This window comes from Hemiscyllium ocellatum, chromosome 32 (assembly GCF_020745735.1).
Source record: "Hemiscyllium ocellatum isolate sHemOce1 chromosome 32, sHemOce1.pat.X.cur, whole genome shotgun sequence".
Lineage (NCBI taxonomy): Eukaryota > Metazoa > Chordata > Chondrichthyes > Orectolobiformes > Hemiscylliidae > Hemiscyllium > Hemiscyllium ocellatum.
In genome coordinates this window covers 30,916,566-30,944,420 of record NC_083432.1, presented here as the reverse complement: position 1 = coordinate 30,944,420, position 27,855 = coordinate 30,916,566, and the positions used below count along the sequence as shown (strand labels likewise).

Genomic DNA, 27,855 nt, shown 5'->3' with positions numbered 1-27,855 from the left:
CTTAATACGTACAATACAGTCCCTACTTTCCAAGCAAATTACCCAGTTGCTACCACTGACAGGTGTGATAAGTACCATAACATTGCACAAGCACTCTAACTCACAAAAATTATTTCAACATTTTTTCTTGCGAAATATGTTGCTTTTGGTTTTTGCCTTTGAGCAATCCCACTATTCCTGCACAGGTAACAAAGAAAAAGGACTTGAATAGCTTGATTTCCTCTTCAACTGCAAACAGATTATAAAGATGAAAAACTAAAATGGAACAATGGACAGAAGGCCTTCAGCTGTTTTGTGTTAAATTTCATTTGTTAAAGAATAAACTCCATTACTACTTATCTGCAAGCAGAAATAAAGAAAGAAAAAAAGCAATGCTAAATATAACTGCAATGGAAAAAGATAGAACTAAGAATTTTACTAACAAAAAAACTCAAAAGATTAACAGGAACAAACTATGACAAAATCCAGCACTCCGCAACTCATTTTAATAATTCTGAAATTCCTAATGGTAATATAGCTGAACACAAAATATCCCCTCCTTTCTCACTAAGGTACTACTGTTTTAATTCTAATTTGAATCTGTTTGGTCACTAAATGTTTTTGAAGAGCTATACAATCTCCACATTGATATGCTTGGTGGGAAACTAGGGATGCTAAAGGGAAAATAAAGAGAGCTTACAGTTAGTCTGAAAACTAATGAAAGTTCCCAATGATTTGTCATACTTCGGGAGGAATACTTTTCGATCTTATCAAAGCTTTTCCCATTACTGCTTCACTGAAAAAAAAAATGGAGACAAAGGATTTCATGGTTGCAGTCTCTTAAGAAACTTTTTAGATTAGGATATGCAGTTTTATATTTTAAAAATAAAAACTGATCTTCCTTCACAGGGAACTGTTTTATTATTTGTCAAAGGAAACAGATGCTGTAAAACCTAAAGGACTCAGAAATCTGAGATGAGTGTGAAAAAGTCATACAAATTAACTAAAAGATTAGCAAGAGCAAAAAACCTGGAACATTAGCTATGCACCACATCTAAAAACCAAAATTAATATTGCTGTGAAGAAGAATATGGACCTGCCCTGCAAAGCTGATTTTCTGGTAGCTTCACCATTGATCTGCCAACACAGCTACAAAACTAAAATGGGCCATTTTAAAAAAGAAATCCTTCTGGATCAGATAGAGTTTCAATTCTACTTAAGCTACTCCAGATCTGAAGAACCTGATGGATGCACTGCCTTGTTAAACTGTGCAGCTGGGGATACCAGTGACATTGTGGTGGAAAATAAACTTGACATTTAAAAGAACAATGTTCTCAAAATGTCCTGCTGGCTCTGTAGGAAACCCACTGACCTTACACAAAAGTAGTCTCGAAGTTGCCAGCTAGATCAGCTGGGACCTCAGTTGCACATTTCCAGTGTAGCTTGCCAGCATGAATAACTGAGACATGATGGGAAAGAAATAGGAAAAAGTGTTGGGAATTTTAAAGGTGGAAAGAAGTCAATTTACCGGTGCTAAGAGAAACCTTTCAAAATTATTTTGCTAGGAGAATAAATGAATACACAACAAATTTCACCACTCATAGGATATCACACTGTAACAAATTCTGGGTCTTTTATATCATTCATGATGCAGCACATAGATCTAATAATTTATTCAAATTGGAATTCAGTGAAAAAGGAGGAGATCAATAAAACAGTGGGCTACGTTTCCAAACATATACTCCTGGCATGAAAGCTGACCTGCCAAAAGCAGCTCTCGATTTCTCTGCATATGGACCTAGAGAGTGAGCACTGCCATAGAAGCATACATCCACCAAGTCGGCCCTCAGAGATTCACCAGCATCCAAACAATTGTTCATACACAAGTTTTGTTTTCTACAGAACTGTCCAAGAAAATGATCTATAGTGAAAATATATTTAAGAACCTATACATTTAAAAAAGTCAAATAAATAGCAGTACAAGGCAGTTGCTTCATTTGTGCCATGCATTAAAGAACCCCACGTTTAAAAGTATTAACAATCTGTTGCCAAAATTATAGCAGCACCAAAAATGCCCACATTCTGCCCAAGGAGCTTCATTTGATTCCAGAATTCAATCCGGCGGGAATGATGCCAATAGCCCACATTGCCATCGATAAAGAGAACTACAAGAGGCATAAGAACAGACAGTATCTGGGCTGCAGTCCGTACACAATAGCCAGAGAGGAAAGACAAGGCCAGTACAGCATATAGTACAAACAACAACTGGAGTGTAATTTCACCTCCTATGATGTGGTTCAGATAGGCCAGACGGTCCTCTTTACTGTGCTGCAGGGAGTAGGCCTGTAGATTAAACACCAAACAATTAGAATCTCAAGTTTTAGAAGGTATTGTGGAAACGGCACAAACTTAAACTTGCCGCCTAATACTCAAGATGTGCAATGGTTGTAACTTAAAACATTGTCATCGAAATTGATAACTCAGCCTCAGTTACCACCACAAACGCCAGGCTGCACTGCTGATAAGCTTTTTGGGACTAAGAAAAAAAATTGTACAGAACATTATAAACAATTTGCACTGGCTCCAAATTTGTACTCAGAAAAGAAAAGGGTTCTCACTCCGAAATGGACATGCCAAATTCAAAGACGTAACCTCCTACTGTGCAACTCTGGTGGTCAATGGATCCTAACCAACAGCATAAGATACAATACTGAAATACACAGAAACTAGTTATTAATGAAATTTCATTACAGTTTGACAATGTATACAGAAACATGTTTAACTTTACAATTAACTTTAAAGGTTGTGTCAGGATGATTAATCACTCACCACACAAATAAGGTTGATGCCAAGAAACACCTGCCCAGTAGACTGCAACGACCTGGTCCGTGGCTTTTGCCGATAAACTTCACCAGCACCACTTGCTAAAATCAAAAATCCTCCAATGACAGCTATAGTTCTGGAATACATTCTCACCTGCAACATTCAAAATGCTTATTTTATACAGTTTTACTACTTAACTGATCCATAAATTGTTTTTTACTTTGTCATCATTTATGTGATCAAATAGCAAAATGCTGCACAAGCTCAAAAATATATTTTCAAATCAAAATTTGATCACTATCTAGATGATGCAAATCAGTTACCATTCAAACATATTCTTCCAAAATAATTTTTTAAAAATGTGGCAACTTGTATAAGCAAATGTAGCTGAAATTCACCCTCCCACTAACATCTTACTTTAGAGTGAAACATGCCTGGTTTATTGGGTGACAGAAACAGAATAGTTACAGCAACAATTTTTGTCAAATTCAGATGATGCAAATAAAGTCAAGGTCTTATCTTTGCATTATTATATAAAAAGTAAACTTCAATTATTATTTGGTACAAAGTACAATTATCCTGAAAAACTTCATTGCTGGTAAGCAGCCTCTGAACCATCCACTTTTGCACACACAAGTGTGGTGATTGGGTTATCACTATTGGCTATTGACATCTATACTTGATTTTACCTGTTTCATCAGAGGATTAACAGAATGCATATAATGTACATGGCAATTGAACAAGTCTAAGTCTATCATGCAATGTACTTCAGCCTTGCCTTAAGCCTCTTCTCTCCTTCACTAACCCAGATGGTTAATTGTATGACAATAGTAAACATGAACTAACAATTTTAACTGCCATCATCTGACTGTTATATTTAACCACTTTCAGCAGCTAGAATTGTTTTTAAAAAAAACAAAAAGGACAAATACTGACCTAAAATGACTGATGTGATTAACTGGCCACAGGGTGAAACAAGTCAAAAAGAGACCAAGAGAGAATAAACAAAACCATTTGCATCGAAAGAACCTCTATCAAAATACACTGGAATGAGGCAACTGAGTCAGTGTCAAGAAAGTCTCATTTTATAATTTAATTCACACCTCTATGATAATTTCATAAATTGGGAGCTGAAAATTCCACCTGCCAGTTAGTTTGCTAGGAAACACAATCGATTTAGACTCAGGAACGTACACTGAACCATATTTCATTGCTTATTTGAGTAGTGTGAGAGAGACAGCGGAGTAGTTGTCATGTCATTGGGCTGGTAAATCCAGAGATTCAGAATAATGTTGAGGACGTGACTTTGAATCCCACCATGGCAGATGAATTCCTAATTTTAAAAAACTTAATTAAAAGCTAGTCTAATGGCAGGCATGTAACTAGTGACAATCATCAGAAACCCTGGGAGATAAACACTGGTTTAAATAAGAAGGGAAAGCCAGCACACAGTGCAAAGATGTGCATTCATCTTCAGCCAGATGTCGAGTAGATGATCCATCTAGGCCTTTCCCAAAGCCCTCAGCATCACAGATACCCAAACTTCAATTGACTCAACTTACTCCACATTACATAAAAGAAAAGGCTAATGACACTGGATACTGAAAAAGCTGTGGCCGATCAACATTCCAGCCAGTGCTGGAAATGTGTGCTCCAGAATTAGCTGCACCCTGTGTCCAACTGTTGCAGTACAGCTTAGAATGGTAATTACCAATTAAAACCCATCTGGTTCACTAATACCCTTCAAGGAAGGAAATCTGTTGGCCTTACCTGGTCAGGTCTACATGTGACTCCAGACCCATCAAGATGTGGTTGACTCTGACTAGCCCCCTGAAATGGCCATTTTAGTTAATTTTAGGTATAAATAAATGTGACAAATTCTCAAGTAAGCAAGTTAATTCATGGGAAAAGGTGGACAGGCTGAGCTTGTTTTCACTGTAGCTGAAAAGAAGGATGGGCGACTTGATTGAATATCCTCAAATGGTCCTGACAAGATGGACACAAAAATTATGCTTCCTCTTGTAGGTGAATTCAGAACTAGAGGGCCTTGTTTTAAAATTAAGGGCTGCCATTTTAGGTCAAAGATGAGGAGGATTTCCTTTCTCAGAGTATCTTGTGACTTCGGAAGGCAGTATTATTGAGTATCTTTAAGATGGACATCGCTAGATTCTTGCTGGACAAGGACATTAGGAGTGCGTTATTGGGGTACTTGGAATGTAAAACTTGAAATACTGGCAAATCAATGGTGATCGCACTGAATGTCAGAACAGGTTCAAAAAGCCAAATGGGCTCACAAATCGTATGAAAGGAACAAATCCAGGAGGACAGACTGTCACCAACTCAGTGCCAAGAGCATTAGTGGCAAACACAGCTCTGTGGAGCCTGTAAAGTCCTCTTGACTAATACCTGGGGTCTCTTCCAAAATTGGGAGAGCTGTCAAAAACTAACATTGCCTGTAATATACGATTGCTTAAGAATGATTATGCTCAAGATATCCCAATACCCATCCCTTGATAAATCCTGTGTTATCAGTAGGCAGATCCAGCTGTGGGAAAACAGTATTATACTATTAGGAGGGAGCTGCCCTGAGAGACCTCAAAAATGTTTCTGAGAAGGAATGTCTTTAGCTGTGGAAGGGGTAGTATCACAATGGAACCTGGAGCCGTCATCTCTTCAAAGGCCGAAGCCAGGAGGCAGAGATTAGAGCTGGGGGGTCTGAATGAATACCAAGAATTGCTGTCTGACAGTGGATCTCAGGAGGCGTTTTTTTCTTTTACGATCCTGATCAGCAAGTTTTAAATTCTAGGAGTTAAGTGATGAATTTAAAAATCTAAAACTGTGGGTCAGGGAAGGAGTGATTTTAAAAGATTGTATTTAGACCTGTTTCTTGCAGGTCTTATAACATAGAAGATAGGCATTAAGTTCTTCCAGCACCAAGCACGAGTAGCAAGAACATGCAAATGCTGGGATTTGAGGCAAGTTTACATTTGCAAACTGTTGAAAGGACAAAGAAGGCAGTCACTGGAGTGGTATGCTCTTCCTGTCATAGGAGAGAAATCAGGGAACAGTCACCTGCCCCAGAGACGATATATGGGTTTGGATGCTAGTCAAATCAGACCATTTGGACCGGCTGCAGAGCCAGTTAGAGTCACTGAGGAGCATACAGGAGGCACAGCGTGTGATGGATAGTAGCTTCAGAGAAGTGGTCAGACTACAGGTACACAGTCAGGTGACTGTCAGGTGACGTAGGAAGACTCAAATGCGCAATTGTGATAGGGGACTCTCCAATCAGGGGCATAGGCAGATGCATCTGCAACTGTGTGCAAAACTTCAGGACGGTGCGTTGTCTCCTTGGGGCGAGGGTCAAGGACATCTTGGAGCAGTTGCAGCAGTTGACAAAGACCCTTTCATCCCCACTCTCTGTTTTCTGCCAGACTGCCACGCTTCTATTCATGCTAGTACTTTGCCTCTAACACCATGGGTCCTTATCTTATTCAGGAGCCTCCTGTGCCACACCTTGTCAAAGGCATTACTGTAGTCCAGGTGGATAACATCCCATGGCTCTACTTGGTCTAACCTGCTCGTTACTTCCTAAAAAGAATTCTACTGGCAGATTTTCCAAGCACGACATCCGCCCCCCCACCCTAGATGAAACCATGCTGACTTTGCCCTAGTTTATCAAACACTTACAAGTATTCAGAAGTCTCATCCTTCACAATGGACTCAAATCTTACCCACAACCGAGGTTAGGCAGATCAGCCTGTAATTTTCTGCCTTTTCCCTTACTCCCTCTTTAAACAGGTGTGTCACGTTAACAATTTTCTAGTGTTCTGGGACCTTTCTTGACTCTAGTAATTCCTGAAAGATCACTACTAATGTCTCCACTATCTTTTCAGCTATCTTCTTTAGAACTCTGGGGTGTAATCCATCTGGTCCAGGTGATCCATCCACCTTCAGGTGGTTCAGTTTTACTAGCACCTTCTCCTTGGTGATGGCCACCACATTCAGCTCTGCTCCCGAAACTCTTGAATTTTTGGGATATCACCTGTTAATGCTTGCTATTGTTACTCAGGTAGCCTTACACTAGAATGGTTGGGGGTAGAATTCTAAGCAGTAGTGAAAGAGAGAGAATTTTGAGGTAAGTTAATGGGAGCAGGTTAAATAATTAAGACAGGCAAGAATACAGCAGAGAACGAGGTAAAAACAAGAAGAATTAAACTGTATTTATTTATTTCAATGCAAGAGGCTTGACAAGTAAGGCAGATGAACTCAGGGGATAGGCGGGAACATGGAACTGGGATATCACAGCTATTTCAGAACTATGGTTGAGGGAGTGACAGGACTGGCATCTCACCCTTCCAGGGTATAGATACTATAGGAAGAACAGAAAAGGAGGCAAGAGTGAAGGGGGAATTGGCATTTCTGATTAGTGAAAACATAACAGTCTCCACTGAGAGGGGATATTCCTGAGAGATCATCCAGTGAAGCTACACGGGTGGAACTGAGAAATAAGAAGGGAATGATCACCTTGATGGGATAGGCCCCCGGACAGTCGCTAGGAAACTGAGGAGTAAATATATAGGGAGGTCTCAGATATCTGTCAGAATAACAGGGCTGTAATAGTGGGTGATTTTAACTTTCCAAACATAGTCTGGATTCTGCCATAGTATTAAAGGCTTGATGGGGAAGAATTAGTGTTCATGAAAACGATCTTTATCAATATGTAGATATACCTACTGGTGAGGTAGCAAAACTCGACCTTCTCTTGGGAAATAAGACAGCGCAAGTGACTGAGGTGTTAGTGGCAGAGCGCTTTGGGACAAGTGACCATAATTCCACTAGTTTTAAAATAGTTATGGAAAAGGATATTCCGAGTATAAAAAGTTTAAGTTTTAAGCAGGGTATTAGACAGAAACTTTTAAAAGTTGATCAGAGTAGGTTGCTCGCAGGTAAAGAGATGACTGTAAGGTGGAGGTTTACAAAGGTGAGATAACAAAGTTCAGAGACAGTATGCTCCTGTTAGAATGAAGGGCAAGGCTGGAATAAGAAAGAGAACAGTGGATGACTAAACATTTTGAGGCTCTGGTCAAGAAACAAAAAGGGGGTATATGTCAGGTATAGACAGCTAAGATCAAGTGAATCTCTTGAGGAGTATAGAGATCCCACAGTCACTACCTCTCCACTATAGTTCAAGATGCAAGAGTCGGGTGGCTATGAAAGGAAACGGAGAATAAAATACAGAAATATTTGTACAAGTATCATAAAATCACAAGCCTATTGACAAGAACATAAAAAATCAACTTCAAGATCTTTTAAAACACAAATAAACGCCATTAATATAGAGTCATAGAGATATACAGCACAGAAACAGACTCTTTGGTCCAACTCATCCATGCTGACCAGATATCCTAACTTAATCTAGTCCCATTTACGAGCACTTGGCCCATATCCCTCTAAACCCTTCCTATTCACATATCCATCCAGATGCCTTTTAAATGTTTTAATTATACCAGTTTCCACCACTACCTCTGGCAGCTCATTCCATACACACAGCACCCCTTGTTTGAAAAAAATGTTTCCCCTTAGGTCCCTTTCAAATTCCACCCCCTCCCCCCCCCCCCCCCCAAACCTAGTCCCTCTGGTTCTGGACACACCCCACCCCAGGGCAAAGACCTTGTCTATTTGCCTTATCTATATTCACCAAAACAGAATCAGCTGCTTGCCATGCTCACGCATAAAATTTGAAATTAAAATAATTTCAATGTAAACCGCATTCTGATTTAAACAAATTGTTTCACAAAAGTGTATCACTTTGAGTGGATAGATTATCACCGAGTTCAGAATTGCACTGCTCTGTACAATAATGATATAGTAGCCAAATGTACTTTTAAGGCAAATGCACACTTTGGCATGTAATATATCCCTGTTACCCAGGTCTGTGAACATCAAAACCACCCTGGGCAAGGGTCACAATAAGGATACGATCCTTGTGTTGTGCTAAGTTAATGTAAGTAGCCCCTAGTTTGAACAGTCGCACAAATTACAGTCTTGAATCATCTTGCAAGTAAAGAGTCAAGGAGCAAAATGAAACTTTACAGCTATAAACTACAGATCATTATTCACACATTAAGATATGTGGCAGGATTAAATTAGAATGTAAAAACTGCTAAGCGCCAGCCACTATAAAGTGGTGCAAAAGCCAAAACGTACAGTTGGTTCTGCTATAACGCGCATTTCTTCAACTTAAATTGGCTATAACACGGTTGAAGAATATAGACCATTATTTGTAGAATGTCAGCATTTCTTATCAATATGTGGTATAATGGTTCCCAGACCATTAGTTTAAATGGCACCGCTATTACGCCATTTTCTTATAACACGGGATCACAAAGGAATAGAACTAACACGTTATATCAGAACTGACTGTACTTGGAGCAGGATTTTACATTTAACCAGATCCCACAGAACATCAACAATTTTGTTTCTCTTACCTTCAGCCAGTCCCCATAATGGACTTGTTCTCCAATGTATGACGCGTATGTGCTAACAGCCAATTGGAGGGCAGCCCCCAAAGCAAACCACCTTCTCTTCACTCCAAAAGACATGAAACTGGCACAAATCACTGCAGCACCCATATCAAAATAGAGGTATGGCACTGGAATATCTGGCTTCCTAAAGAGATGGCACAAGGCTATCAATTTCAGTGGAGAATCAGTAAACGTATACATAGATTAGTTGATTACAACGTAATTCTTGAAATCCTTAGCAGGAAATTTTTTAAAAAGCAATTACTTGAACATCCTTGGAAAAACATATTTATAGATTGAAATTTATTCTGGCAAATATCAAACTAGTACTAAGTATACTTGTTAAAAACTACAACTCTCTGAGACCTTAGGCAGCAAAGGAGTAATAAAACTCCTTGAAAGTGCAATGCAAACCAATCTCAGATGATGGCCAGGAATGAGGCAAAATAATCTTACTGTCAGAACCTGGCAGCCAGCTTCTCCATATTAAGTAGATGATATCAAAATTTCTGTGCTCCTGGAAGCCAGTTGTAAGCAATCTATTTCTAACTCAGTGTAATGAGAAAGTATTATCTCAGTCTTGTTCTTCTGAGGATTGAGCTGAAAATGTGTTGCTGGTTAAAGCACAGCAGGTTAGGCAGCATCCAAGGAACAGGAAATTCGACGTTTCGGGCCAGAGCCCTTCATCAGGATGAAGGGCTCTGGCCCGAAACGTCGAATTTCCTGTTCCTTGGATGCTGCCTAACCTGCTGTGCTTTAACCAGCAACACATTTTCAGCTCTGATCTCCAGCATCTACAGACCTCACTTTTTACTCTTCTGAGGATTGAGACAAGCTCTCCCCCAATGGAATTTGCTATTCTTGTGCAGGTGCTGCACAAGCTACTAATAGTTGACCTAAAAAAAAATGAAGAGGCATTTTACATTCAATAATTTAAGCTGTGGCCAATTTTTAGAAATCTATATTGCAAAATGTCAAGAACAATATTAAATTAATATCTTTCAGTTTGCTAACCTTATCCATTGCCCATTAAGAAATATGGTAGCTTCCCAATAAATCTCAAGTTTTCATAACTAGAGTATCTATTTTGCAGACTTTCATAATTTTGACTTCTGTCATAATTTCAACCTCTTTCACAATTGGCCTGAGTCATGAGGAGCTACAATTCCATAAATACTGACAGGTCCAATCAAACAAGTAGTAATTCTTTACACAAGTAAATATTCTTCACACAAGACTACTATAATAGGGTGTTAGCAGATAATAAATGGTATCTATTGTCAGAAAGCATTACCATAAAGAAACCTTCTAGTAAAAAGCCAATAAAAGACAAAAGAAAAGCAGGAACCTCAGTTAATCTTTCTCCTCCACAAACAAAAGGACATTTTCATCCTTTCTATCTCTCCACTCAAGGTAACTAATTCATTGTAAACTAGCAACACCATTCTGGTCATTTTAGTTAACATACACATACTTTCAAGTGAGTATTAATTTTCTTCAGCAAGATCCTGCATTTATTAAGCCTCTTGACACAAACATTGCCAGGCCTTTCACAGCTGTGTTATCCAAAACAATTTAGCAGCAAGCAACATTATATATTAGGACAGATCTTCATAGCTTCCAGTTGCCATGACTACAAAATATTTTGAAGCAAACTGATGGCATTTTTTTGGAAAAGTCTTTTAGGTTGAATGGAGGTTGTTGAACAAACAATCTCAACTTTTGCAGAAATTTCCTGTTCTTTGGTGTTGTTTGAAATAGAGAATGCCATGCTCCCCAAGCAATTTCTGGCACAGGGCCATCAAGCTGAGACATTACTTTAGTCCTGCTGCTGAGCATTTTCAGCATCCATAACATTTCGCTTTTGCCCCCAGTGGTTTGTTTCTCCAAGTCCGTTTATATGGCGCCATGCTGCTCCACTGGCTGTCTGAAAGGGTTTTAGAGGCAATGAAGTACTTGGGAGGTATAGGCACTGTTGTAAAGCAAGTAACAGGGCAAATAATGCACACAAACTTTATAAATATCCGGCGAAGTGATAACGACCAGATAACGCTTTGGGGATGTTGACGGACAAAATAGTGCCACGAAATGCTTTCCAGCGGGTGGGGCCCACAGTCAAATGGCATCTGCGACAGTGCAGCACTGCACCCGGAGGGCCAGCCTTTGATGGTACTTGCACCACAGGTACACCTCTTCTACCGCGCGTTAAAACAAGTGTGACCTCCCGCTGAAGAGTCTTAATGAAACGGGACTGGGTGATAGAGAAGTTGTTGTTTATTTTAGCCCCTTCCCCCCTCACTCCATTCCTCCCCCTCACTCACCTGCGCTGGTCGGCCCGCTCCGCGAACAGCATCAACATGCTGAAGCAGTTCCAGAACGGGAAGCGGGTCAGGATGATGGCGCCGAAGCGCATGAGGATTTTAAAGAGCCGCCTGCGAACCTCCAGCGCCATTACTTCCCGACCCGGCCCGACCACTAAACAGCTCCGGCTGGAAACCCGGCTACTGGAGACAGGTTCCCACTCCCTCCCAGACTCCACAGTCCCCTTGCTCCTGAGACTGAATCCTAAACTTTTAAATATTCTAGACTCACTGATTAAATCTTGCACAATTTATTTTTCAATATAACCCGTATATGTTACCATTTTAAAATAAATAAACCCAGGTTGTGATCAGTCTTTCTGGCTATTAGTTCCCTCATCACAGAAGCTTCAATTTGATTTAATGCTCTTTCAACCTACAAACTACTGAGATCACAAATTAAATAGGGACATTAGATTTCCAGAAAGTGTTCAACAATGTAACTCACAAAAGCTTGAATTATAAAATAAAGCCCCTTGTGTTAGAAGTTATATTATTGGCATGGATAAAGAATTAGCCCATGGGCAGGAAGCAGTAGGGATAAGTGGTTCTTTGTCAGGTTGACAAACTGTAACCAGTTAGATTCCAAAGGGATCAATGCTGGGACTGCAAATTTGAAATATATTAAAGATTTAGAAGAAGAAAGCAAATGTGTAGCACAAAATCACATGAGAGAACTCACTGGAGATCATGGAGTGAAACACTCCATGGAATTCCCTCAAATAGTCACTTGCCTAATTTTTGGTCAAATTCAATCCTGTATTTTCTACAAAACAAAATCTCCCTTTTCCAGGCTTACCTTCAAAACAAACCATGTCTGAACTCACCTTAAGGACGTACAAAGCCTATTTATTTCCTGATTTTGGAGATGCCGGTGTTGGACTGGGGCGTACAAAGTTAAAAAATCACACAACACCAGGTTATAATCCAACAGGTTTAATTGGAAGCACATTAGATTTCGGACCGACGCTCACCTGACGAAGGAGCGTCGCTCTGAAAGCTAGTGCTTCCAATTAAACCTGTTGGACTATAACCTGGTGTTGTGTGATTTTTAACTATTTATTTCCTTTTTGGATGAAATAATTTGAAGAGATGGTTGAAATAACAGAGATCATGCAAATACAATAGTAGAATCATAGAAATGTATAGCAAGGAAACAGACCCTTCAGTCCAACTCGTCTATGTTGACCAGATATCCTAACCTAATCTAGTCCCATTTGCCAGCACTTAGCCCATATCCATCTAAACCCTTCCTATTCATATATCCATTCAGATGCCTTTTAAATGTTAAAAATTACACAACACCAGGTTATAGTCCAACAGGTTTATTTGGAAGCATTAGCTTTCGAAGTGCTGTTCCTTCATCAGGTGGTTGTCCTAATGAACCAAAAGCCAGTGCTTCCAAATAAACCTGTCGGACTATAACCTGGTGTTGTGTGATTTTTAACTTTATACACCTCTGTCCAATACAGGCATCTCCAAATCATGACTTTTAAATGTTGTAATTGTACCAGCCTCCACCATTTCCACTGGCAGCACACTCCATACTTGCACCACTCTCAGTGAAAAAGTTGCCCCTTAGGTCCCTTCTATATGTTTCCCCTCTCAGACTAAACCTATGCCCTCTAGTTCTGGACTCCCGCACCCCAGGGAAAAGACCTTGTCCATTTAGTCTATCCATGCCCCACATGATTTTATAAACCTCTATAAGTCAGCCTCCAATGCTTCAGTGAAAACAGCCTCAGACTATTCAGTCTCTCCCAATAATTCAAACCGTCCAACCCTGGCAACATCCTTGTAAATCTTTTCTAATCCCTTTCAGGTTTCACAACGTCCTTCCTGGAGCAGGGAGACCAGAATTGCCCATGTTATTCGAAAAGTGGTCGAACCAATGTCCTGTACAGCCGCAACATGACCTCCCAATTCCTATACTCAATGCTCGGACCAATAAAGGAAGGCGTACCAAACACCTTCTACACTATCCTATCTACCGGTGACCCCACCTTCAAGTAACTATGAACCTGCACTCCAAGGTCTCTTTGGTCAGCAACACTCCCTCGGACCTTGCCATTAAGTGTAGAAGTCCTGCCCTGATTTGCCAAATCAGACTTAAATTAACCTCTGGTCCAATTTAGCGCAATTCCTTCTTTTCATAGAATATTAGGGTCACAAGCAAGGCCAGCATGAGATATCTTTGAGAAGATGGTGAGTGCCTTCTTGAATTTCTGCAATCCACCGGCTGTAGTTACACCCACAGTATTGTTAGAACGAGAATTCCAGATTTTTGACCCAGCAACATGGAGCAATAATGCTATATCATTCCTTCAAAGTCAGAAACATGTGTGGTAAAAACAATGACTGCAGATGCTGGAGACCAGCTTCTGGATTAGTGGTGCTAGAATAGCACAGTTCAGGCAGCATCGAAGGAGCAGTAAAATCGATATTTCAGGCAAAAGCCCTTTATCAGGAATACAGCAGAGAGCCTGAAGGATGGAGAAATAAGTGGGAGGAGGGTGGGAGTGGGGAGAAAGTAGCATAGAGTACAGTAGGTGAGTGGGGGAGGGGATGAAGGTGATAGGTCAGGGGGATGGTGGAGTGGATAAGTGGAAAAGAAGATAGGCAGGTAGGACAAGTCATGGGGACAGTGCTGAGCTGGAAGTTTGGAACTGGGGTGAGGTGGGGAAGGGGAATGAAGGAACTGTTGAAGTACACATTGATGTCCTGGGGTTGAAGTGTTCTGAGGCGGAAGATGAGGTGTTCTTCCTCCAGGCGTCTGGTGAGGGAACGGCGGTGAAGGAGGCCCAGTACCTCCATGTCCTCGGCCGAGTGGGAGGGGGAGTTGAAATGTCGGGCCACAGGGCGGTGTGGTTGATTGGTGCGGGTGTTCCGGAGATGTTCCCTAAAGCGCTCTGCTAGGAGGCATCCATTCTCCCCAATGTAGAGGAGATTACAGCGGGAGCAACGGATACAACAAATGATATTGGTGGATGTGCAGGTAAAACTTTGATGGATGTGGAAGGCTCCTTTAGGGCCTTGGATGGAGGTGAGGGAGGAGGTGTGGGCACAGGTTTTGCAATTCCTACGGTGGTAGGGGAAGGTGCCAGGATGGGAGGCTGGGTTGTTGGGGTGGGGGGGAAAGGGGCGTGGACCTGACCAGGTAGTCACAGAGGAAACAGAAGGAAGGTGGAAAGGAGTGGGGTGGGAAATATATCCCTGGTGGTGGGGTCTGTTTGGAGGTGGCAAAAATGTTGGCAGATGATTTGGTTTATGTAAAGGATGGTAGGGTGGAAGGTGAGCACCAGGAGTGTTCTGTCCTTGTTACGGTTGAAGGGGTGAGGTCTGAGGTGCGGGATGTGGACGAGATGCGTTGGAGGGCATCTTTAACCACTTGGGAAGGGAAATTGCGGTCTCTAAAGAAGGAGGCCGTCTGGTGTGTTCTGTGGTGGAACTGGTCCTCCTGGGAGCAGGTACGGCGGAGGCAGAGGAATTGGGAATACGGGATGGCATTTTTGCAGGAGGTAAGGTGGGAGTCGGTGGGTTTGTAAAAAATGTCGGTATCAAGTCGGTCGTCATTAATGGAGATGGAGATGTCCAGGAAGGGGAGGAAGGTGTCAGAGATGGACAAGGTAAATTTAAGGTCAGGGTGGAATGTGTTGGTGAAGTTGATGAATTGCTCAACCTCCTCGCGACAGCACAAGGTTGCGCCAATGCAGTCATCCGTATGGGCCCCAGCTATGCCTGTCTCTTTGTTGGCTACATAGAACAGTCAATCTTCTGTAATTACACCGGCACCACTCCCCACCTCTTCCTCCACTACATTGATCGACTGCATTGGTGCTACCTCATGCTCTCGTGAGGAGATTGAGCAATTCATCAATTTTACCAACACATTCCACCCTGACCTTAAATTTACCTGGACCATCTCTGACACCTCCCTCCCCTTCCTGGACATCTCCATCTCCATTAATGATGACCGACTTGACACTGACATTTTTACAAACCCACAGCTACCTGGATTACACCTCTTCCCATCCTACCTCCTGCAAAACTGCCATCCCGTATTCCCAATTCCTCCGCCTTCGCCGTATCTGATCCCAGGAGGACCAGTTCCACCACAGAACACACCAAATGACCTCCTTCTTTAGAGACCGCAATTTCCCTTCCCACGTGGTGAAAGATGCCCTCCAACGCATCTCGGCCACATCCCGCACCTCCGCCCTCAGACCTCACCCCTTCAACCGTAAGAAGGACAGAACATCCCTGGTGCTTACCTTCCACCCTACCAACCTTCACATAAACCAAATCATCCGCCGACATTTCTGCCATCTCCAAAAAGACCCCACCATCAGGGATATATTTCCCTCCCCACCCCTTTTCACCTTCCGCAAAGACCGTTCCCTCCGTGACTACCTGGTCAAGTCCACGCCCCCCTTCAACCCACCCTCCCGTCCTGGCACCTTCCCCTGCCACCGCAGGAATTGTAAACCTTCACCCACACCTCCTCCCTCACCTCCATCCAAGGCCCTAAAGGAGCCTTCCACATCCAAAGTTTTACCTGTATATCCACCAATATCATTTATTGTATCCGTTGCTCCCGATGCGGTCTGCTCTACATTGGGGAGACTGGACACCTCCTAGCAGAGCGCTTTAGGGAACATCTCCGAGACACCCCCACCAATCAAGGACACCACCCTGTGGCCCAACATTTCAACGCTCCCTCCAACTCTGCCGAGGACATTGAGGTCCTGGGCCTCCTTCACCTTCACTCCCTCACCAGACGCCTGGAGGAAGAACACCTCATCTTCTGCCTTGGAACACTTCAACCCCAGGGCATCAATGTGAACTTCGACAGTTTCCTCATTTCCCCTTCCCCCACCTCACCCCAGTTCCAAACTTCCAGCTCAGCACTCTCCCCATGACTTGTCCTACCTGCCTATCTTCTTTTCCACCTATCCACTCCACCCTCCCCCCCCGACCTATCACTTTCACCCCCTCCCCCACTCAACTATTGTACTCTATGCTACTTTCTCCCCCCTCCCACCCTCCTCTCACTTATCTCTCCACCTTTCAGACTCTCCGCCTGTACTCTTGTTGAAGGGCTTTTGCCCGAAACGTCGATTTTACTGCTCCTCGGATACTGCCTGAATGCTGTGCTCTTCCAGCACCACTAATCCAGAAACATGTGTGGCCTAGAGAGGAACTTGTGGGTACTGTCAATTCAATGCATCTGCTGATCTTATCATTTAGTTGTGGTTTTAGATCGTGCTGTTTAAGGAGGTCTGCAATGATTGACAAGGAATACCTTACTTAAAAGAAAGCAGGCTGATAAAAGTATTTAATCATCAGAACTTTGCACCAAACCTCAGATTACCAGTGAGTAACATCTTGGGGATCAATTAGACTTCAAAATTTGTAAGGAATCTAAAATGAGAGAAGGAAGACAGCAGGGATTTTGAAACACCATACTTTATTCATCAGATTTGGTGGAGTTTGAAATGATATCATTTTCAAGGAAAATATTATGTGCTAGATTTTGAAATTACAAATAAAGGATACAAATTTGCTATTATGGTGTCTGATATTTATTCACCTGCCCTTACACACTGTTTTAACACCTTCATAGTCAGCTTCTGCTTTCAGGAACTTGGCTCATTTTTGTCACTGCAACATAAGCATGTGTGAAATGAGTGACTAGGGGAAGCAACTGACTTCCACTTTTGTCAGATTGAAGTTCAAATTAGTGGGGTTAAAAATCACACAACACCAGGTTATAGTCCAACAGGTTTAATTGGAAACACACTAGCTTTCGGAGCGACGCTCCTTCATTAGGTGATTGTGAAGGAGCATCGCTCCGAAAGCTAGTGTGTTTCCAATTAAACCTGTTGGACTATAACCTGGTGTTGTGCAATTTTTAAACTTTGTACACCCCAGTCCAACACCGGCATCTCCAAATCAAATTAATGGGGACTGACAAAAAAAAAATTATAATGGTGAATTAGGCTAGATTTTGCAGTCAGTTGTGAAGGAATAGCCATTCATTATACAGATAACTGTCAGAGATAAATCACAAACTTCTAAGCAGCAACTTAGTGCCTGGAAATCATGTGTCGTCAGGGCAAACAACAGTGTGTCTTTTTAACCAATCAGATTGAAGAATCTTCACCGTGACCCAAAATGTGTAAATCTAGAAGTATTTATGAGAATATTCAATTCATTGTAAAATATGCACATAAATATATTTAAAAAACAGAAGGCAAGAAAGATGGCATAAGGAGAGAGAAAAAAAATTAGAGACAGTGGGGGGAAAAAAAATCTTTTTAAAAACTGTCCATTAATGTTTAAATTCTGAAAGGCTGAGACTCCATGTTTGTAATAGTTAATATTCACTGCTAAAGAGCTTAACCTACAGTAATTAAAACTTATGATATGCCTCAAAGGGCACTTAGTCCAAAATGTGCAAGACTTAAGCTTACCACATAAAAGTTATTTTATATGAACTGTGCAAATTCACACCATTTCATCTGATTCCATTGTAGGCTAAATAGCAAGATACCATTTTCATAATGGTAGTAAAAAATTATATTTTGATAACTTTCAGATTTTTGCATTTAAACTCATGATTACCCTACTACTGTGAAATTGTTGTGATATTTGCACATCATAGCGCAAGGTATATTTTATTGTTACCATTATTTAGTTGGACCGAAAGGTCTGTTTCCATGCTGTACATCTCTATGACTCTATTATGGGCCATGATGTTTACATCAGATTCGTTTCTTCACCATAATACTTTAGAGAAACAGTGATGCCTTTTAAATATCAACAGTTAATTTTGAAACTCATGAATTGAGGGCAAACTATTGATCTGATTAAGAAATTGACTGAATGACAGGAGACAAAATAGGAAAACTAAATTGGTATTCTAATTCATAGCATGTGACTAAAGTAGTGACCAACAGGGTTTGTTTTGAGGCATTAGCTAGTCACCACAGTTATTAATAGTTTAGCTGATGGGATAGAAAGCCACATTATCCAAATTTGCTGATAAAACCCCATTGCCTACTTGTTTGGTCATTCCTGGAAAAAGTTAAATCTGATCTGTCAGGCTTGATTTACCCTTTTGAAAGCCAAGCTACATCTCTTTGATCAGCTGACAAAAATCAACTTGTTTAGTTACACTATCCTTACATCATCAGTTCCATCAATTTACTGACTATACATGTTAGGGTAACTGGTCTATAACATGATGGTTCTCTCTGTTACATTTCTTAACTAGTGGAATGATGTGCCCAATTTTCCATTCTAAAGGAAGTTTCCAAATTGAACAAACTTTTCAAGAGTGGATCTGTGATCTTCTTGCATAACAATGTTCTTTAAAACATTGGGACACAAATCTAGTCCTAAGGATGTCATTTTTTAAAATCGCCTTTTTCTTCATTATGGTTATTTTTGTTAATTTTGGTGGATCCCTGTTCTTAAGTCAATGTTAATTTCCTTGAAATATCTGGCACATTGACTTGCTCTGTTATAAATACTGATACAAAATTATTAGCATTACATTCATTTTCTAATTTTTATTGAAAGCTCATCATGGTGATATTGTCAACGTGTCCACAGTGCTCCTGACCAGCATCATGTTGATTTCGATATTACCACCAAGTTTCTTGTGGTACCCCTTGCCATTCTTTGCTCTCATCATCTTTCCCATGCTCCAGGACCGTGCTATTTTTATGCTGTTTTATCTGCTTTTCCTTTTGGCTTATGATGGTCCTTTTGACATAAATATTAGAAATATAAAGCAAAAAAAAGTGCAGAAAAAGAATACTCTGAACAATGTTGATTATAAAATATGCTAATTGTAATGAAATTAAACTGACTTTTACAGCACAGAAGGAGACGTTCAGCTCATGGTGTCCACATCTGTTAAAGATGTAACAATAACTCAATCTTCCAGCTCTTGCTAATAGCTCTGGAGACACAGTCAACAATGAATATCTAAATACTGCACTGCTAAAATGTTCAGAGTTTCTGACTCATCCACCCTTTCAGGCAGTGGATTCCAGATTCCCATCATCCTCTGGGTGAAAAAGAATCTTCTCAACTCTCCTGGTAGCCTTCCACTTCTTACCTTAAATCTATGCCCCTTAGTTATTCAACACATAACTAATGGGAAAAGTGCCTTCCGTTCAGTCTATATCCCTCAAAATATAATGTACACTCTATTGCAATCACATCTATCCTATAATGTGGTGGCCTGACATATTTCATATGGTTACAGCATCAGCACACTGCTGTTGTGGATTCTTTTTAAATCAGTTCAGAGAGGTTATTAATAACCTCTGGAGTCATCAACAATTTAAAAAGAATTTTAATGCTGCATTTTTTTTTAATATGAAGTCTATAAATATTTCCAAGGATAAATCAAAACATTCTGATGTTTTTCTTAAACCTCTGGAGCAGATGGGATTTGAACCCAGGCATTCTGGTTCATTCTAGTGTGCAATAAGACCCCTCTCTTTACTGGTGTCTTCTATGCCTCGGCTAATAGAGGCAAGTATCCCTACTGCTTTCTGAACCATCTTATCTACCTTCCCTGCTACCGTCAGAGATTTGTGGATATGCATACCAAGATCCCTTTGATCTTCAAAACTTTCTAACAACCCCCCGTTCTTGGGGGTCATTTCTTTCCTTGCTAGCATTCCCAAAATGCTTCTCTCTCAATTCCAGGTTAAATCCCATTTCCATTGCTTTGACCATCTGAGCAATCTGCTGTTATTCTCCTGCAGTTTATGGCCATCTTCCTCACTATTTACCACCTTCCCAAATTTTGAGTCATCCACAAACTTCTTGATCATAGTCCCTACCTTTAACTCCAAATCATCAATGTGCACCACGATTAGCAAGGGCACCAGCTCGGAGCCCTGTAGAACATCACTGGAATGAGACATGCAGTCATAGAAAAATCTCCCCTACTATCACCCTCTGCATCCTGCCCCTCAGCCAGTTCTGAAATGCCATTGTGCATTGGATCCCACGAGTTGCTAATTCCTTGACCAATCTGCCATCATGGACTTTACAAAATTCTATTTTAATATTACTCTTTCTCATGAGCCACGAGAAAAATAAAAACTGTTCTTACTCACCTGTTCACTGGTACCCAAAGCTGTATATCAATTGAGATTTTAAAAAGCAGTTTTTCCAGAAAATAACAATTTCCCTTTTCTTTTGCTACCCTGTGAATTTATAGCAGAGAGAACTCATCTAAAAATTTTTTTAAAACATTCATCAACATTGCTCTAAACTGGCTTGAAAGTGATGTTCAATTGAAAATGGAAACTTCTAATGAATATTAATTACCCTTGTTCCCCAAGGTAGGTTTCATTTTCAGCCAACGTTCGGATAGGCTTTATCCAAGGATTCTCTGGGAAGTGACAGAGGAGATGGGGGAGTCTTTAGTCTTGAACTTTGAGGCATTATTGTCTACAGGCTTTGTACCAGAGGACTGGAGGATTGCAAATGTTGTTCAAGCAGGGCAGCGGAGATGACCCAAATAATTATTGGAAAGGATTATAAAAGATAGGATTTATAATCATCTAGCAAGCAACAATTTGATTGGAGATAGTCAACATGGTTGTGTCAAGGGCAGTTAGTGTCTCACAAACCTCTGAGTTTTTTGAGAAGGTGACCAAGCATGTAGATGAGGGTAGGGCAGTTGGCATGGTGTATACATGGACTTCAGTAAAGCCTTTGATAAGGTTCCACATGGTAGGTTGTTGGAGAAAATGCAGAGGCATGGGATTGAGGGTGATTTAGCAGTTTGGATTAGAAACTGGCTTTCTGTAAGAAGGCAACAAATGGTGGTTGATAGCAAATATTCAGCCTGGAATCCAGTTACTAGCGGTGTGCCACAAGGATATATTTTGGGACCACTGCGGTTTTATTAATGACTTGGAGGCAGGCATAGATGGATGGGTTAGTAAGTTTGCAGATGACACTATAGTCAGTGGAGTGGTGAACAGTGTGGAAGAATGCTGCAGGTTGCAGGGGGACTTGGATAAACTGCAGAATTGGGGCTAAGAGGTGGCAAATGGAATCCAATGCAGATAAATGGGAGGTGATTCACTTTAGGAAGAATAACAGGAAGGCATTAATTGGGTCAATGGAAAGATTCTTGAAAGTGTTATCTTGGTGTCCACGCACATAGATCTGTGAAAGTTGCAACAGAGTTTGATAGTGCTGTTAAGGCAACATATGGTGTGTTAGGTTTTATTGGTAGAGGGATTGAGTTCCGGAGCCATGATGTCATGCTGCAACTGTACAAAACACTAGTGCAGCCGCACTTGGAATATTGTGTACAGTTCTGGTTGCCCCATTACAGGAAGGATGTGGAAGCATTGGAAAAGATGCAGAGGAGATTTACGAGGATGTTGCCAGGTCTGCAGTGAAGTTTTTATGAGGAAAGGCTGAGGGACTTGGGTCTGTTCCCATTGGTGAGAAGGCGGCTAATGGGATTTAATAGAGACACACAAGATGATCAGAGGATTAGATAGAGTGAACAGTGAAAGTCTTTTTCCTAGGATGATTACATCGGCTTGTATGAGGGGCATAACTGAGAGGTGATAGATTTAAGACAGATATTTGAGGCAGATTTTTTACGCAGAGAGTAGTAAGGGTGTGAAATTCCCTGCCTGCCAACATAGTTAACCCAGCCACATTAGGAGTATTTAAACAGTCCTTCGATTAGCATACGGATGATGATGGCATTATGTAGGTGGATGGGATTAGATTAGTTCAGAGGTCAGTGCAACATAGAGGGGCAAAGGGCCTGTTGTACGCTGTATTGTTCTATGTTCTATTCCAATAATCCAACTGACATTGGTACATTATACAAAGTCTGTCATTATAATACATAATCCCAGTTTTTAAAATCAATTTATCTTTGTTTTATTAGTTTTGACTGTTCTCTTCAAAATTAAATTATACCAAACACCATCAATTCAACAAACATGATTTTCGAAAGTAGAATCAAATCACTTGACAGGAATGGTTCAATACAGATCTTGGTCAATCAGTATCCCGAGTAAATTGATGTTATTCTTTTAAGTAAAAAGACAGCCTGTTTTTAAATCTGTGCAGAGTAAATTTTATGCTTTAGTTTGTGACATCTAAACTTCACTCAATTCATGACTTGCAATAGTCACTAACTAAATATGACCCGTAACAGTTAGAGAAGACAGATAACATTAAAATTATGCATTTGTAAATAACTGGTAGAGAAGCTGTAGGAATATTTCCTCCAAGTACTATCCATCTACTGTTTGTTGTTTGTATACATCTCATTTACACTATCAATTATATTACCTAATCTAGCTACACATTCACAGACATTTTATAAAACTGATTTGGGTAGAAATGTACATTCAAAGACTCTTTTCATAAAAGAAACAATACAAGTATAAATTCATGCATGTGTTTTGTGAAGCAGTTAGGTATATAACATGCATACATTCACACATTTAATGAATACATTATATGATTAAGGAAAAACTTATGAATATTTAATTAGGTCATTGTATACTCAGGTGCTCATTCACAGACATTTCATGTATCATTTCCCATACGTCTTAAATACATCAATCAAGCTGCCACACCAGGAGCAAATTAGGTCAAGGGAACGATGCAGGGATTAGTTATGATCATAGGGTGGTGGCGGGAGAGGGTGTTTAATATTGGTGATAGTGCTATTTCCAATTGGATAGTAATGTTCCTGTTATATGTTTAAGTATATTCTTGCATTTTGCAATAAATCAAATAGTAAGTTGCAGTGAGATTTTGTACACACATTCTACATTTTGGATACATTCTTTTGCGGGTACACTAGCAGCTTGGTTAGTCTATTGAGATAAAAAGTGAGGTCTGCAGATGCTGGAGATCAGAGCTGAAAATGTGCCGCTGGTTAATGCATAGCAGGCCAGGCAGCATCCAAGGAACAGGAAATTCGACGTTTCGGGCCAGAGCCCTTCATCAAGGGCTCTGGCCTGAAACGTCGAATTTCCTGTTCCTTGGATGCTGCCTGGCCTGCTGTAGTCTATTGAGATGAATGGACTATTCGTGTTTGAGATGGGACCTGCAGTGATTACTTTTTTTTCCATAGAACATGTTAAGATAATTTACTCACTAAGTACAAAATCAGAAATACAAATTTGAAATGTTAATTGACAACAAAATAATGAAGAAAAAGATTAAATAATATGAAGGTATTCGTGATTATTTAAAAGGAAAATACTGAAATTAATCCTGTTGATTAGGTCAAAGGAACTGGATAAAGTTACAAAATAAGTGTTTTATCATAAAAAATAATAATTGAACCTACAATAAATGAATAAATTGTGTGTGGGGGTGTGAGGCATGTTTATTTGTGGAGCCTTGCTGGAGCTCTCTGATGTGGAGTGCGATATACCAACGTGGTCATCATGACCTCCTGAGTTGATTAGGCTGATTAGAATTCAACAATCATAATCCAAGTGAAGGGGCAGCAAAAACATTTTGGTACAGGGATTTTCAAAGGGGATGCGCCAAACTGACCATAATTTGTTTAATCAATATAGGAAATCAACATTTAGTCCAATTATAGAGAATTATATTTGCATCAATTTCTTAGCACTACCTTAGCTATTACTGAACTGCACTTGGAACGGTGCCAAGTGCAGGAATAGTTTAGGGGAACAAAAAAAAAATTGAACAATTTTGAAATTATTGAAACGCATAAAGCTGGGAAAGAGTGCATCATTTGCTTCTCCCAAATGAGGGCTCTTTTCAGTTAACACTTGAAGAAAGTGGAGCATACTTGAAGTCTTCTTTGAGATGGCCATGGAGAAAGAAGAACATGGAGGGATATCTGTGACAACAACCTGGGATTGTGCAGCAATCTTGCTGCTTCTGCTGGAACAGGTCTGATCATTTGACATTTTTAAAATGGAACTCCACTTTGCTGTAGCCATCATGAGAAAATCAGCATCACTGGATATTGATCCTAGTAAATAATTAATCCCACTCAGCAATCCCTAACACCCATTTGATCAACAATGCTAATATTTCTCATTCAATTTAAAATCAAAACAACCATTTTGGTCCAATGGACCAAGAAGCCATGTGGTATTATGAAAACTATTTGCATACTGCAATTTAATAGTGTTGATTTTCATCATTGTTTTCTTTATATTAAACTCACTTCTAAATAATGTACAAAGATTAGTTTTATGATTTTAGTAGTATTGATGGTAAAAGTTTGTGAACAAGTAAAAATACACCAAAACATGTCCGATTTTTAAAATTGGTATATTTTCAGGTGGCCACTGGTACAACAGATATGCAAAGCAGTTTCAATTTTGAATTTAAGAAAAAACATACAATTTCAGGTGAATTGGTGATGCTTCCAATGTTAATAATGGGTATGTATAAATCAAGACAGCACTCATTGCTTGAACTTCACACCAAGAGTAAAAAGTAAAACTGAAACTTTATAAAATAAAAACAATTAATGGAAACTTGCTAAACTTCATTTGCAACCATTTTGCATTAGCAGAGAGCTAATTCTTTGCTAAAATTAGAATTAATAAGTTGTAGAACAAAACTCCCCGTGTCTGCGTGGGTTTCCTCCGGGTGCTCCGGTTTCCTCCCACAGTCCAAAGATGTGCGGGTCAGGTGAATTGGCCAAGCTAAATTGCCCATAGTGTTAGGTAAGGGGTAAATGTAGGGGTATGGGTGGTTTGCGCTTCGGCGGGTCGGTGTGGACTTGTTGGGCCGAAGGGCCTGTTTCCACACTGTAAGTCTAATCTAAAAAAAACTCTGCATGTGCTTATACCTAGAACAATGACTCCATATGCAATGCGGAAGGGCACTTGACGGAAATGAATTCTGATGATAGAGTAATGGGTTGGGAGTGGCTGGATTGTTCTATAGCGAATCAGTGGAATTCAGTAGGCAGAGTGCAGTAGATGCCAGAATACTGAGTACGTTTAAAGGAGAGCAGACAGATTTTTCATTAGTAACAGGTTAAGGGGTTAGAGAGCGTGGGCACGAAGTTGGAGTTGAGGCCGCGAGATCAGCTTTGAAGGTGGCTCAGGTAGAGGGGCTGAATGGCCTGCACTTTCGAGCCTCACAGGCAAAATGGCCTTCTTCTGTACTCTCTCTACGATCGAACAAAATAGCCCCTTCACTCCAAGTGTATCCCCTTGAATGAGATCTCATTCCCGATGAAGGACTTAAGCCCCAAACATCGATTCTCCTGCTCCTCGCTTGCTGCCTGACCCGCTGTGCTTTTCCAGCACCACACTCCCGACTCTGATCTCAAGCATCTGAAGTCCTCACGTTCTCCTCATTTCCAAAAGGCCCATTATGATTTGGAGAAACTGTGGACTACAGATACTAGAGATCAGAGTTGGGAGGAGCAGGAGAATCGACGTTTGGGGCTTAAGGTGAAGGGCTTATTCCCGGATCGTCCACTCTCCTGCTCCTCGGATGCTATCTTGGACGCTGTGCTTACCCCAGCGCTACACTTTTAACCCATTATTATATGGCCTCGTGTCAACAGATAAAACAACCACGTGAGCAATTGCTGAGAGGGGTTGGGGAAGTTTGCTCAGAAAGTGATGATTTCAGCAAGTCATAAGCACATTAGTGAAAGGTTTTGCGTTATTAATGTCTGGCAGGTAGTAGAAACTGCCTTCTAAATTAGACGATTTGTGCTTTTATTTGTTTCATCATTTGTCCTGGGAATCCAAGGGCCCCTCGCTGTCATTCCAGGTCTTGTTACTGTTTTTCTTGCGGTTTCTCTCGGCCATGACAATGGCAGCTATGACCGTCACCAGCACCGTCCCGGTTATCACCAGCACAGTGGCAGTCTCGGCGATACAGAGCTGCGAATCTACATCCACCAGCAGGTCACCCCGGAGCTGCCCGGGCTCTGAACAACTGATGTTGCCATAATCATCCACGCGCAGGTGTCGGATGCTGGAGATCTTCCCGAACTCCCTCTGAAGGTCGCAGTCACAAACCCAGCGATTATCCGCGAGCTGCAGGTGAGTGCCCTGGGTCTGGATGTTCAAGAAGGTTTTGAACTCGATGTGCTTGAGATGGTTCCCATTGAGACACAGGAGGCTCAGGCTGCGCAGAGAAGCGAAGGCCTCCCCCTCGATGCTTGTAATGTTGTTGTTTTCCAAGTGCAGAGCTTCCAGGCTGTGAAGCATGAAGAAGAATCCTCCCTCAATGACATGCAGCCTGTTGTTTTTCAACAACAGGTGGCTGAGTTTATATAAACCTCTGAAAACCCCTGTTGCCATGGAATGGATTCTGTTCCCGCTCAAGTCTAATTTCTCCAAATTCTCAAAAGCCCTCATGCTGTTGTAGTGGATGTACTCAAGCCAGTTATTGGACAGGCGCAATTCCAGCAGACGCTGTAAGCTGTCCGAGAAGTCCCCAGGCAAGTGCTGTATGTGGTTCGCGTTCAGATCCAACATTTCCAGAAAGGACAGAGATTCAAAGGCTTCCTGGTGGATGCTCTCGATTCGGTTGTGAGGCAGCAGGAGGATCCGGAGTCCCCAGTGGCCGCTGAAAGCACTGCTGGGGACCTCCCGCAAGCTGTTGGCCCCGAAATCCAACATCCAGGTGCTGTGGGGGATGTCCCCGGGAATGTGGCTCAGAGAACGCCCTTTGCAGTCCACCAGATGCGAGGAGTCGTAACAGGAGCAACGGCGGGGACACGCTTTGAACCCATCGATTTGCAGGAAGCTCACCAATATCCCGAGGCAACTGATAACCACTGGATGCATCCTGTCTCCAACTTTCGGCGGCCCAGTCGCTTTGTGACAATAAGGCTTTTGGGGGGAGAATGAGAAACAAGTTCCAAAGCGTGGGGAGCTAACGGTTTAGGAAGTCTCCCTCAGATATAAATGCGTGATCCCATTCAATTGCATGTGCCATCTCCATCTTCGTGCTGGTCGTTATCCAACTCATCCGGTAAGAACATCAACTTTTTTCCATTCGCCCGCCTTTTAAACTTAATGATGGAGACAGGGAGTCAGTGTATCACTTCAGCCTTGCCGTCTCCGGATTTTGATCGTTTCATCTGCAAAAGATATCGGCTCCCAGTGTGTCCCCGCTCCCTG

General features: G+C 41.2%; 2 protein-coding genes across 2 annotated transcripts; both read right to left on the bottom strand.

Annotated features, from left to right (window-relative positions):
- Positions 1–369: 369 nt before the first annotated feature.
- Positions 370–11,793, bottom strand: tmem101 (transmembrane protein 101). Its single transcript, XM_060848890.1, has 4 exons — positions 11,651–11,793; positions 9,294–9,474; positions 2,809–2,955; positions 370–2,322 (listed from the first exon to the last, which is right to left on the bottom strand). Exons 1-4 carry the CDS (start codon positions 11,779–11,781, stop codon positions 2,014–2,016), a joined length of 768 nt encoding a protein of 255 aa, XP_060704873.1. The 5' UTR covers positions 11,782–11,793; the 3' UTR covers positions 370–2,013.
- A 14,658-nt stretch (positions 11,794–26,451) lies between these two features.
- LOC132830760 (slit homolog 2 protein) lies at positions 26,452–27,519 on the bottom strand. The gene has a single exon (XM_060848598.1). It carries the CDS (start codon positions 27,517–27,519, stop codon positions 26,452–26,454), a length of 1,068 nt encoding a protein of 355 aa, XP_060704581.1.
- Positions 27,520–27,855: the final 336 nt, after the last annotated feature.